At 31.0% G+C, this 13,606-nt stretch overlaps 2 protein-coding genes across 2 annotated transcripts; both read left to right on the top strand.

Annotated features, from left to right (window-relative positions):
• The first annotated feature begins 2,554 nt into the window (after positions 1 to 2,554).
• On the top strand, positions 2,555 to 8,167 carry LOC107171266 (uncharacterized). Its single transcript, XM_089226977.1, has 2 exons — positions 2,555 to 2,935; positions 7,228 to 8,167. Exons 1-2 carry the CDS (start codon positions 2,555 to 2,557, stop codon positions 8,095 to 8,097), a joined length of 1,251 nt encoding a protein of 416 aa, XP_089083103.1. The 3' UTR covers positions 8,098 to 8,167.
• On the top strand, positions 5,406 to 5,954 carry LOC149055966 (uncharacterized). Its single transcript, XM_089226735.1, has one exon. It carries the CDS (start codon positions 5,406 to 5,408, stop codon positions 5,952 to 5,954), a length of 549 nt encoding a protein of 182 aa, XP_089082861.1.
• Positions 8,168 to 13,606: the final 5,439 nt, after the last annotated feature.

Here is a 13,606-nt window from a genome sequence, read left to right as displayed (position 1 = left end):
AATGTTAATGTAATCGCTACTCTTTATTTATTTAAGCTATTAAGCAACTATACTGTACATAATATATTATGTATTCAAAACATTTAAAAATAATTATATTATTACATGTTATTATATGGGAACTGGGAGTGCTATAATTTGAAGCCTGGCGGTGCTATATTATACTAAAATAACAAAGTGCTAACGGCATTATCATTATATTATGATCTTATGAAAAAAATTGTTGTTAGCATGGATTATTAATTCTTATATTATTTTAATTAAGTATGTGCCTCTTATAACATATTAGAAATTTCAATGCGAGGCCCCGGTGCAATGAACCGCCCGCACCGCGGTTTCTACGGCACTGCTCGCCTCGCACGCCGAACTATTGAGAGTAACGCGAAATTGTTGTACATTACTTTTTGCGTGACGATGACGACGCGGACCGCTGACATAATTAAACACACGGCGACGCTGAACTATTGTGGGTAACACCAATTTGTAATAGGTTACATATCGCGTGACCATGATGATATCGAACCACTGATAATCGAAACCAGGCGGTTTGTGCGAATTTTCGTAGGCAAAAAGAGTGTCGATCGAACAGAGTCAAACTAACTACCACTGTGATGAAGCCGTAACTATTATAATTTATAATATAAGAGTACCTATATTATGATCTGTCAACGGTTGTATAGAAGCAAATCGTATTATTATTATTATCATAATAATCAATTGAATTGATGTTGATCACCCCGGACCTATATACAGCTTTACATTCTAACACACAGGCACATTATATATGTAATAAAAACCTATATTATGTAAATTGTGTAGGTACATTATATGAGTATTGAGTGTTTTTTTATCGTAGAACATATATTATGTTTTAGAATACGAGGATTTATTTATTTTATATTCTGAGGAATACAATGACATAAATAGTTATACTGACAATCGTAGAAATATGTTAACCAGTGTTTTTCTAAATGTTTAAAAATCAAAACATATCTTAATTACTAAGATAAATTGCCTGCTTATATTTAATGGTTTACAATAAAAGTACCACCCTGCACGTAAAAATATATACAAGGGATAAGATTTTTCTCATTCTTGACAGGCAAAACCAAGATAAGCATAAAAACTTTATGCCGACGAATCGGCTGAATATAAAATATTATAATATTATGACTGTTCCCCATACGATTTATAGAAACTGAGCGCTATATACTATATTATATTATATGTATATGGATGTGTACTGTGTTTAGTGGTAAAATGTCAATGGGAATATCGTTTTTCGGATCTGTATAAACGAAATGTTTATGTAGAAGTCGTAGGTATATATAATATAATATTTGGGTACGAAAACGACGAAAACAATGTTTGAACTGATCTCCTAAATATTGTGTAAAAATATATTAAATTATAAAGTGACGTATCTAAGATTTTGTCAAAGGGGCATAATCGTATATACGTTAGCAAATATTTAATTTCCTTAAGGAGAGGAGGTAATTCACTTACCGTCATCTACATCAAAATATTATAAATAAGTAACAAAGGGAGATCTACGTCTTCATATTCCCCCCGTAAATACGCCACTGAAATTATATAATTTTCTTTTCGATTTTTGCGACTCATTTCTTCATTGCAAGCACGTAATCATTTATATTAATTGGTATCCGTACAATTCAACACGAACAGTCCCTAGTAGTACTCTATTTTCGAGTTGTTGGTCATTTTAATTAAAAATAATCAGTATTTGACGATGGCGATGTTTATGAAAAGTAAACGAGACAAATAAATGGCGGCTTCTTATAAATATAAATACAATTTTGCTTCAGAAAATTTAAGAACGGATGAAATTCGTTTTTGACAGTGGTGTCGTTTGTGGTTGGATGAGGGTAGGGTTATTATATTTTGGTTTATGGTGATATATATAACTGTGATACATAATGTAGAGTACGTTTTCAATGTTCTTATTCATAGGTCTTACGCTTGGGAGTTGGGAGGCAAAATTATATTTGCTATACCCTATAAAATGCATTTTGTTTTGCAATTATTGGTTGTTAAGTATAAACTTATAAATTTATATAGGTACTATATAAATATATAATAATTATACAATCAATAGTTACCTAGTTACCTATCAGTCGATAACTTTTACATTATATAGTTACATATTATTAGGTAACAAATATTTACATATCTTGTACTTAGCAACAGTATTCATATACAAAATAACAAGGTTTATTAGTCAAAATAATATCTTAAAATTAATTTATTCTGATTTTAAGTACACATATTTAATCAATCTACGAAAAAATAATTTGAAAAAAGATTTGTGGAATATTTTTTTTCAACATCCATAGAAAAAAAACTATAATATAGATATTTACAGGTACCTATATCATTGTATCATTAAAAAATTTATCTAATTATGTCCTAAACAGTTAAAAATATGTGTTAATATATTAAATGTGTATGGCTACGTTGAATTAATATAATTAAGGTATAATTATAATTATAAATAAAATAATTCTGACGAAACAGGCATTTTTAACAAGTCAAGATGTGTACAAATATAAATCGTACTCCTAATGAAGACGTACTCCTTAACGAACAGCAAGAGTTGAATACCGAATTTTTAAAGCTCCAAGAATGGTCCGAACAGAAAATAAATAATCATATGTCTCTGCACAACCAGATGGTGGTATATTACGATCGGATGTTGACAAAATGTACCGTATATGAGGTGGTTTTAGAACGGACCCGTACGGAAAACGCACGTTTCAAGTTCACCTCACAGTGTCTGATGGACAGAATCAAAGAATTGACCAGCAGTGGTGTCGAAAAATCTTCGACCAATTCTGTCAATAACGATCTCGAAAAAGATGGAGATGACGATGACGATAGCGATAACGATACCGATCCGATAGCTACGTACTTGGAAGTGAGTCTAAATGAAATTAGTTTGTCTACGAAACTCTGTAGACAATAATAAACTATAAGATAGACTTTATCAGATCATTTTAATTTTTGCAAAATTAAAGTTTAATCCATTTTGCGTGAGAGCACCTGCATTGGTATATTATTTAATCTGCCTGTGTATACATTTTACCTTGAAAGATAAATAAATAGTAGAGGCATCTCAAACATCCTGTCAGAAGCCCTCCACCCAGATAAAATAAGACAAATATTAACCTTTATTACTAAGTCCAACCTTATCAATAGTATTTAATATGTAACATATATAACAAGTAAATAATTTAGAGTTAAACTCATTGTTGCCAATCGCCATAGTTGTCGAGGTTTATAATTCAAATAAATAAAAAAATAAAATAAATAGTAGATACATAGATAATACGTTAAGTATGAAAATACAAGTCTTATAGGAAAAACTCTCTCCTGATTAGTGGTGTTTCATTCATTAAAATTGTTTTATTTAAATGAAGAAAACAATTTAAAGGTTATTGAATTAAAGCTTGATTTTCAAATTATAATTATAGAGGCTAAAATATGCATTTAAATAATGCACAATATTTGTTATTTTTCAATCGTACTTTACTACTACTTGTTCGAGCGAACGTACAACATTAATATAGGTACCATTATAATATGCCTCACCGCCGACCGACACACACGCACACACACAAGTACCTGTGAATTGTATTATTGTTATTTATGTTTAATTTTTATCTGTTCCGTGTATTATATAACAATGTGCCAATTATTATTATAATATTTATTATCTCTAACGCCGCCGCCGCGCTGGCTAGGCGAGCTTTGTTAATACAGCCGCCGTGATATTCTTGTCTTCTTCCGCCCGTTGTCGTAAGCAATCGTCGCGAACATTCATACATTTTTATATTACCAGGCGCGAATCGCCAACATTTTTATATTGTTTTTTATTGATTGTGAGCGCTAAGTGCCACATATTTATATTTTATATTGTTTTTTTTATTGTGTGCGCTAATCGCTACTCCAATAGTTATAATATTGTTGTCACAGCGAGTGCTGATCGCCATCACTGATTATTATTATTTGTATCTGCAGTGTATACTATAGGTTCTGGTAGCAGCTAGCCAGCAGTGCTCCGACTTAACCGTGAGTTTTTATATTTTGTTATTTATTATTATTATTAACATTATTTTCTGTCGTGCCAAAAGGGCCGCATAATTATATTATTATATAATTATTGTTTTTATATTACTTATTTAGCTGTTGAGCCAAAAGGGCTATATATATATATATATTATTTTGTCATAACTGTCGCGCTAAAGGAAGGATTTAAAGCTCAAACTCGTATGGTCAAGGACAACGATGGAAAATTGATAACGAATGAAGAAGGCATCATCCAGAAGTTTCAAGCGCATTTTAAAAACATCTTAAATGTCGATCAAGGCGTTAGGGAAGAAAGTGTAGATACGATCTATCATACGGCACAACCTCGTGTAGAGGAACCTAACCACGAGGAGGTAAAGGATATAATCGCGACACTGAAAAACAACAAAGCCCCCGGTGAAGATAATATCAATTCTGAACTATTAAAGATTGGTACTCAACAACTTGTGACCAAAATTCACGGGCTACTAAAACAAATATGGAATACTAACCGAATACCTGAAGATTGGAAAACAGCCGTTATTTGTCCCATATACAAAAAAGGCGATCCTATGGATACAAGCAATTACCGGGGAATTGCGCTCTTAGACTCATGCTACAAAATCCTATCCCTGGCATTATTACGAAGATTAGAGGTATATTCAAAAGATTTAATAGGAGACTATCAAAGTGGTTTTGTGAGAGGAAAGTCCACCTCTAATCATATTTTCACAATCAGACAAATGATGGAAAAATTTTATGAATTCGGAAAGGATGTCCACATGTGCTTTGTTGACTTCAAGCAGGCTTACGATAGCATAGTTCGGAATAAACTGTGGGTGGCCCTAGAAGAATTTGGAATACCCGAAAAACTTATCGATCTCATAAAAGCATGCAACACGAATACAATGTGCAAAGTGAAGTTTGGCAACGGTACATCTGACAGGTTTGAGGTTAGCACAGGACTCAAACAGGGTGATGCCTTGTCGCCAGTTCTCTTTTACCTAGCGCTTGATAAAGTGATCAGATCAATGCCAATGCGACAAGGCATGGATGAGTTGCTATCAAATAGTACACTCTTTGCCTATGCAGATGATATAGTTATAATAGGCAGTACACGACAAGATGTAGCGATAAGAACTAATGATTTGTTAAAAGCAGCGAAGCCAATGGGTCTAGAAGTGAATCAGGATAAAACCAAATATTTAGTCATGACTAGGGGAACAAGGGATATCTCGGACCTAGTAGTAGAAAACTATACCTTCCAACAAGTGGAAAACTTCAAATATCTTGGGGCAAACATAAATCAATACAATAACATGCATAATGAAATTAAAATTAGGATATCAGCCGCTAATAAGGGTTATTACGCTTTGGAAAAATTGTTCAAGTCAAAGTTCCTCTCTAGACTATCAAAGGAACGCCTGTTCTTAAGTTTCCTACGGCCAGTTCTAACATTTGCATGTGAAACATGGTCGACTACTATAGGAGATGAGGAAAAAATGGCTTGCTTCGAAAGAAGAGTTCTTAGAAGGATTTATGGACCTATACTAGAAAATGAAATGTACAGAAGAAGAACCAATAGGGAAGTACAACAAATTTATCAAAAACCTGGTATCAACGCGTACCTTATGAGCAAACGAATTGAGTGGGCAGGCCATGTATGGAGGTCAAATGGTATCCTAAAGAAAGCTCTGGAAGGAAAAATCAATGGAAAAAGACCTAGGGGTCGCCCCAGACAGCGCTGGATAGACAGAGTTAAGGAGGATATAGACAAGTGCGCCCAGGGATTGACTTTAGAGGATAGTGTTGACAGAGATAGTTGGAGAAAAGTAGTAGAGGCACCGAAAGTCCTCCAAGGACAGTAAAAGCTGAAGAAGAAGAAGAAGAAGATAACTGTCGCGCCACAAGGGCCGTATAATATTATTTTATAACTTCATCATTTTATATTTTCATCGTGCCATAAGGGCTATACATATTTACTATGTTCTGTCGTGCCACAAGGGCCGTGCATTATATATATTTGTATAATAGCTACTGCAAACTTGCAAAGTATTATATTTGTTTGGTCATAAGGACCGCAGATTAATTTGTACAAATTGTTTTATATATTATATTTTTCTACTCTGTTGGACCAGAAGGGCCACAATATATTATACGAATACACTGTTATAGCCATAAGGGCTTTGATTTATTTATTATATTACATTTTTTATACAAGTATTTAATTTGTGTATTATACAGCAATTAATTATTTACCTGAACGTGTTACCATTTTATTATCAATTATTTGTAAGCACACACGACACACCCATACATATTATACACCCTCACACATTCACCACACACTAGTACTCTCTGGTCTTGCTCGGCGACCCCGTCCACTTTCTTTGAGTCACTATACATACATCACACACACATAGGTCGGTTGGTGAGCAGCGGTGTACCTGTAACGCGCGAAATATTTCGGTGACCGGGCGTTGCGTGCTATTATTGTTCGTACCCGGCTCGTACACTACTAATTAAAGTAAAATTCAAATCCAGGCTTTGATTCAACCTGAAAAAGTCTCTTCTTTAGAATAAAAAAAAAAAAAACGAAATCCTTCTATTCTACAGGGCAAGAGAATTTTTCATTCTGAAGTCATTTTCGATTATATAACACACCGTATAAACCAGTGGTTTTCTCGTCAGGTTAATAGTAGGCGGACTCAAATATTTCTTCCTTTTCTATTATAACATTTACCATCTTAATTTCGGTTCATTTCAAATTTAAATGAAGTTTTGTATTATATATTAAAAAAGGGTAATTATTATGGACAATTTATATTGAATTAAATTAAAAATTTGTTTTCGATATGATAGACAATAGATATATAGATACTTTATTTTAATGGTCAATGGGTATATTGTTTTAAATTACAATACAGTGTTATTGTTAATAATTTATGAAGTATATATTTTTTTCAATATTACGGGTACTATATAATATGAAGTATAATTGTACAATAAGATTTTAGTTCTAGTTTGATTAAGTAGGTACATATAATATAAAATGTTTTAAAACAGAAATACATATTTTTTTAAGATAATTTAATAATCCATAAATATCTTGCAATAAATATAAATATTGTTATGTTTCAGGTGTGTACCGGAACGTTGGTAGATGAAGTTATCGCATACAAAGAACAGGTCGAAAAGACGACAATAGAGTTGAACAACATCAACGACCAGCTGGCCAAGTCGGTGGCAACACAGGTGTGCCTTAGGCGATGCGTGGACGAATTAACGGTGCTGGCGGAACATGAACGTATGAAGCGGGACCGAAACGAGCTGGAACTGCGGACGACGGTTGATCAGCTGACAGCCGAGCTTGGCGAAGTTCAAGAGGAAATCGCCCGGTTGCAGTCGGCCGAGGCCAAGATATCGGTCAAATTGATGCACCAAGAATCTGCACAGGACGAACTCGACGAAGTGTTGCGTACAGAAAACGCCCGGCTGCAGGCCCAGTTGGGAAGGAGTGCACTTGTGGAGGCCGCGCTGCAGTCGAAGGTACACGATTTGGAGCTGGAGCTGACCAAGCTAACGGGAGTGACGCAATTCGAGCAGGGGCAGTACCAGGATGGTTTTGGAAGTGAGATGATAGACAGCTCGTCAACGTCAATGATACTAGATCAGTGTAGTTTGTCACAAATGAGCCACGACCAAAAGGCCAGTTGTCTGGACCTAGGAAGCGGTGATGACCAATTGATACCTAGTTTGTTGTTGTCAACAAAAAGCTGTTCCGTCGATGAGGACGACCAACTATCTAATTCGCAGTCGATCATTGACGACCACCAACTGTCGTGTTTGGAGTTGACCGACGACGACCACCGATCGCTAAGCCCAACTCAAACTGCTGTGCAAGAAAATGCCGATGAACTGAGAAGTCGTCGTTTGGCCGAACTAATAAAACAATACGAGGGGCTGCACGGATATGCGGTCTACCGAAATTTTTCTGCTCAGATAAGCTAGACATATTATGTAGACCGCACACCTATAATAATACGCAGTAAATAGTAATAGTAGTATGTAAATAAATAGCCAAATTAAAATAGTAATCAAATATTTTAATTATTAGTATATTAGTAAAAATCATTAAAAATAATGGTATGTAAATGAATAATACAATACACCATGTCATAAGTCAAAAATATTTTTAAAAAAAGCAAAAAATCTTACTAAGAAAATTAAAAATTATGTAAAAACTATTAAAAATAATTTTATGTATAAAAACCTTAACGATAAACCGCTTTAATGTCCCTCAATTAATTGCATGATTATATGCATTAATACACGGTTGGTTTACTGATCGACGGCTGTTCAGTTACTAACAAACTTATTAAATACACTACCAGACTGTGGTATATCAGTGATTTTGTCTTTTAGTATATAGGCGTAAAATACAAAACTTTATCATAGGTATACAATATATTAAGAGAAAATTATATTTGGGTCAATTTTATCTTTAAATGTTTTTTTTTATCGCTGCTCAGATAAACTTTGAAAATAAAATTCAAAATTCTCCTAAATTTTTCATACATTAAAAAAATTAAATTTCAGAAAGTTAGACAAAAATTAAAAAAATTAAATTTTTTACAAATACGTACAAAATACGTAAAGATCACAAAAATTCGCAAATTGTTTTAAGCTAGAAATTCATAAAACATTTTCTTTTTAGATCTAAGATTTGAAAATTTAATACAAGATTACTTACAAATTTGTCAATCTTTATCACAAAAAAAATGTCCACCGGAAATTAAATTTAAATTTTTATTAGCATTTGAATTTCAAATATTGACAAAAATTTGTCAACACCATGAATATTTACAAATTATTTTGTAGTTCAAAATTCATAATACTGTTTGTATTTATATCTAAGGTTATAAAATTCAACACTAAGTTTTCCATAAGTATTGTTCCAAATAGCTATAGAAAAAATTAAATTTCAGAAAGTTAGAAGGAAATTAAAAAAATAAAATTTTGATTATTTACAATAATAAAAACAAACGAGTAAGTGGGTAACATTTTGGTGTAGATTAAGTGTCTAGAGATGAAAGAATCACTGTAATGGATGTGTTAAGTTTGAATTACAGACCATTGTATGCGAAAAATGATTCTGAGCGAATACGATCTGTCAGCATATAATATTACTAAGTAAATTGTATAATATTATTGTGAAAAAAAGTAATTTATTCACAATTTACTTAGTAATAATGTATTATATGCTGACAGACCGTATTTGGTCAGAACATTTCTCTCAGGCGGGTACATAGTGCTACGGGCTTAGGGCACCAGGGGCATGGAACTCATACTGGTGGAAAGTCACAGGAAAGTACCTAATTCCAGTGGAAAAAATGTATTCTTGATGTGAGGGGATTTAACTCACATTATAATTGACAATACCTTCAACATGCTGCCTTGCATACTGAGGAGAGATTCTTAATGAACGTGGTGATGGAATGAAGTCAATATTTCATGGGCAGATTGAGTATTCAACGTGAATGTACTACAAATAATGTAGAAGTAAAAGAAAATACTGAGGACTATAAAAACAAAGAAATAAGAATACCTGGGTCACATAATGAAGAATAACAAAAGATGCAACTTCAAATTCAAAGGAAAATAGAAGGCAAAAGAAGTGTTGGTGGATATCTTGGTTAAAAAATCTCCGGGAATGGTTTAGTACGACAACAATTGAACTATTTCGATCATCGTTAGAAAGAGAAACAACATTCAATATGGTTTTCAATATCCAATTGCAACCGTGTCATTTCCTGTTGCACCTCGATAAGCTCGACCTTCAGCTAATCAACCTTCGTCCAAAGAAGATCGTATTCGCTCAGAATCGTTTTTCGGGTACAATGATCCTTAATTCAAATTTAACACATCCATTATAGTGATTCTTTGATCCCTAGACACTTAATGTACATCAAAATGTTACCCAATTACCCGCTTATTATTGCGGAAATAATCGTAATTTAATTTTTTTCCGGTTGACCAAGTATCAAACACTTCTCTAATCCTCACGCAATTATAGCAGCATAGACGTCCATTTAATATCCTATGTCTAACTTCAAACGCTCGTAGTAAAATAATCTAAATTTCTGAAATTTTTTTTAATGTATGAAAAATATAGGAGAATTTTGAATTTTATTTTCATAGCTTACGTAAGAATTGATTTTTTATACATTTCTAACTTAAATAATTATCAAATCGTCGTGTTTTTAACAAAGTTATGAAAAAAAAATGAAATTACAATTATTTTCAATAAAAATTATTAAGAATCATTGTCATGCTTGCTTTCGTATTGGATGCTGCTCGGGTATGCGGTCTACCGACAGGACGCGGTCTACAAACATGTATGTAGACCGCATATCTGAGCAGCGATAAAAAAAACATTTAAAGATAAAATTGACCCAAATATAATTTGCTGTAATATATTGTGTACCTATGATATAGTTTTGTATTTTCCGCCTATATTTATACTAAAAGACAAAATCACTGATATACTACAGTGTGGTAGTGTATTTAATAAGTTTGTTAGTAACTGAACAGCCGTCGATCTGCAGTAACCTAACCGTGTATTAGTGCATATCATCATGAAATTAATTGAGGGACATTAAAGCGGTTTATCGTTAAGGTTTTTATACATAAAATTATTTTTAGTATTTTTTGCATAGGTAATTTTTAATTTTCTTAGTAAGATTTTTTTGCTTTTTTTAAAAAATATTTTTGACTTATGACATTGCGTATTGTATTATTCATTTACATACCATTATTTTTAATGATTTTTACTAATATACCAATAATTAAAATATTTAGTTATTATTTTAATTTGATTATTTATTTACATACTACTATTATCATTATTCATTATGGTGCAGTTAAGTTAAGTTAATTTTAATTTTTTTTTATATATCACGTGGAACCAACAGAAAACTTATTCTTTTGATTTTGGTAATTTATTTTTCTGATGTTATAATACCTATCATCAATTCATAATAATCAGATTAAAGTTTAATCTTCACTAGTAAATAGTATTAATATTAGAATAATGATAATTGATAAGCGTCTTGGACTCTTGGTAAATATTTGTATAATGTATAAATTTAAATACTAGGGTAATTACTTGTGATTATTGTGACTTGAAAAAAAAATTAATTTTTTTTTAACTGAGTTAAGTTAATTTTATTTTCTATCTTAACTTTTAACTTATCTGGTTAATTTTTTTTTTTAGTAACTTTTTACTTAACTGAAGTCAATTTTATTGAATTTACTTAACTTGCCAAAGTTAATTTTTTCCATTAACTTCCCACTTTTGTTGCGTATTATAGGCAGTGTTGTGCTTAGATAATTTTTTTGTATTTAAATATAGATAATATATATGAACTCAAAATATATCTAGATATAGATATAGATAAAATCAATTCTATCTAGATGAAAATGAGATGATTTTTTATAAATGTTATTCTTAAAACATGATTTTGTTAAATTTTATTTTTTATATTCGGTTTGTAGAAAATATTAATACAATTATGAGTTATGACTATATATCTCAATACTCAATTGTGATGGTATGATACTTTTTCCATAGGCAATGAATAATAATAAATGAAATATTTATAACTTGCAGTAGTTATAATTAATAAAGGTTGTTGGCGAATGGTGAGTGGACAGAGAGGAGCTGGTGGTTTATTCTCATTAGTTATTGGTATTTTAGATTCTGAACGAAGTGATGAATGTATTGATTTTACAATGATGTGTTTTTTTTGTTTTTTTTTTTTTTGTGTGTCTGTGTACAGCATAACTAGTCGAAATAATGCTTCAATTTCAAACTTTGGGGGTGGTTTCCGATGTAAAAGTGAATATTCTTGGTGCATTATAGAGGACAAAAGTAAACATTTTCCAACAGTTTTCAAAAAAATTATACCAAATATTAACCAATATTAATGGTGTTAACAAATTTTTGTCAATATTTGAAACTCAAATGCTAATAAAAATTTAATTTTAATTTCCGATGGACATTTTTTTTTGTGATAAAGATTGACAAATTTGTAAGTAATCTTGTATTATATTTTCAAATCTTAGATCTAAAAAGAAAATTTTTTATGAATTTCTAGCTTAAAATAATTTGTGAATTTTCGTGATTTTTACGTAATTTGTCAAAATTCAAACTTTGAATGCTTATAAAAAAAAATTGTGACTATGAATTTCGTTTATTTTTCAACTGCTATTGTAACAATATGTTAAGAGCCTTGTATTAAATTTTCAAGATTTTCTACCCAAAAAGAAATTTTTATCGATATTAATTTAGAAAAAACTAATAATGATCGAAAATTGCATATACCAATGAATAGTTTAACTTATGTCAAACATTTTTGAAAATTTCATGGTGGATAGAATATACTTATATAAACATTCGGTGAAAATCTTATGTATCAATGGTTATTTTTTTTTAAAGTTACATCAAAAATCAAAATCGATTTTGTCGAAAACTGATTGTACGTAGAATTTCCTGTTTTCCCTTAATTTTTAGTTTGTTTATCAAGAAATTTGGAAAGAATTTGGTCTTGGAATACACAATGAAGACTGTGCTATGTATTTTCAAGGAAAATTAATGAATTAAAATATAAAGGATAATTAAATCATGATAAAAATACATTTTTCAGTAGCAAGTGGCTAATAAAGTTTAAAAATTGTGTACACAAAAATTAACTAGAGCTATATTTTGAAAATAAAAATGGAAAGGGGTATTGGCACCCACAGGCAAATGGTTTTTAAGAATCAAAAAAGTAATTTGGAAAAAATTATGGTCTTGGAATACACAAGGAAGACTGCACTCTGTATTCTCAAGAAAAAAATAAATAAATGATAATTAAATTATTATAAAAATATGTTTTTTTAGTGGCATGTGGCTAATAAAGTTTAATAATTGTGTACAAAAATATATTAAAGTTATATTTTGAAAATAAAATTGGAAAGGGGGTATTGGTGCCCGCTGGCAAATGGTTTTTAAGAATCAAAAAAGAAATTTGAAAAAAATAAGGTCTTGGAATACACAATGAAAACTGCAATAGGTATTTTCAAGGAAAATTAATGAATTAAAATATAAAGGATAATTGAATCATGATATAATTATGTTTTTAGTGGCAAATGGCTAATAAAGTATAAAAATTGTGTCCACAAAAATAAGGTATAGCTATATTTTGAAAATAAAAATGTAAAGGGGTTATTGGCGCCCGCAGGCAAATGGTTTTTAAGAATCAAAACAGTAATTTGGAAAAAATTATGGTCTTGGAATACACATAGAAACTGCACTATGTATTTTCAAGGAAAATTAATGAATTAAAATATAAAGGATAATTAAATCATGATAAAAATATATTTTTCAGTAGCAAGTGGCTAATAAAGTTTAAAAATTGTGTAAACAAAAATTAACTAGAGCTATATTTTGAAAATAAAAATGGAAAAGGGGTATTGG

The sequence above is a fragment of the Diuraphis noxia genome, unplaced genomic scaffold, assembly GCF_037042655.1.
Source record: "Diuraphis noxia isolate RWA-SAM2 unplaced genomic scaffold, SU_Dnox_SAM2 contig0004, whole genome shotgun sequence".
NCBI classification, from domain to species: domain Eukaryota; kingdom Metazoa; phylum Arthropoda; class Insecta; order Hemiptera; family Aphididae; genus Diuraphis; species Diuraphis noxia.
The sequence above is the reverse complement of the archived record's forward strand: the minus strand, read 5'-3'. Positions and strand labels throughout refer to the sequence as shown.

Excerpts from the sequence above, each read along its gene's own strand:
- LOC107171266 (XM_089226977.1), top strand. The coding sequence starts at position 2,555 with ATGTGTACAAATATAAATCGTACTCCTAATGAAGACGTACTCCTTAAC. Across the intron at positions 2,936-7,227 it reads CGATAGCTACGTACTTGGAA|GTGTGTACCGGAACGTTGGT; the intron begins GTGAGTCTAAAT and ends GTTATGTTTCAG.
- LOC149055966 (XM_089226735.1), top strand. The coding sequence starts at position 5,406 with ATGCATAATGAAATTAAAATTAGGATATCAGCCGCTAATAAGGGTTAT.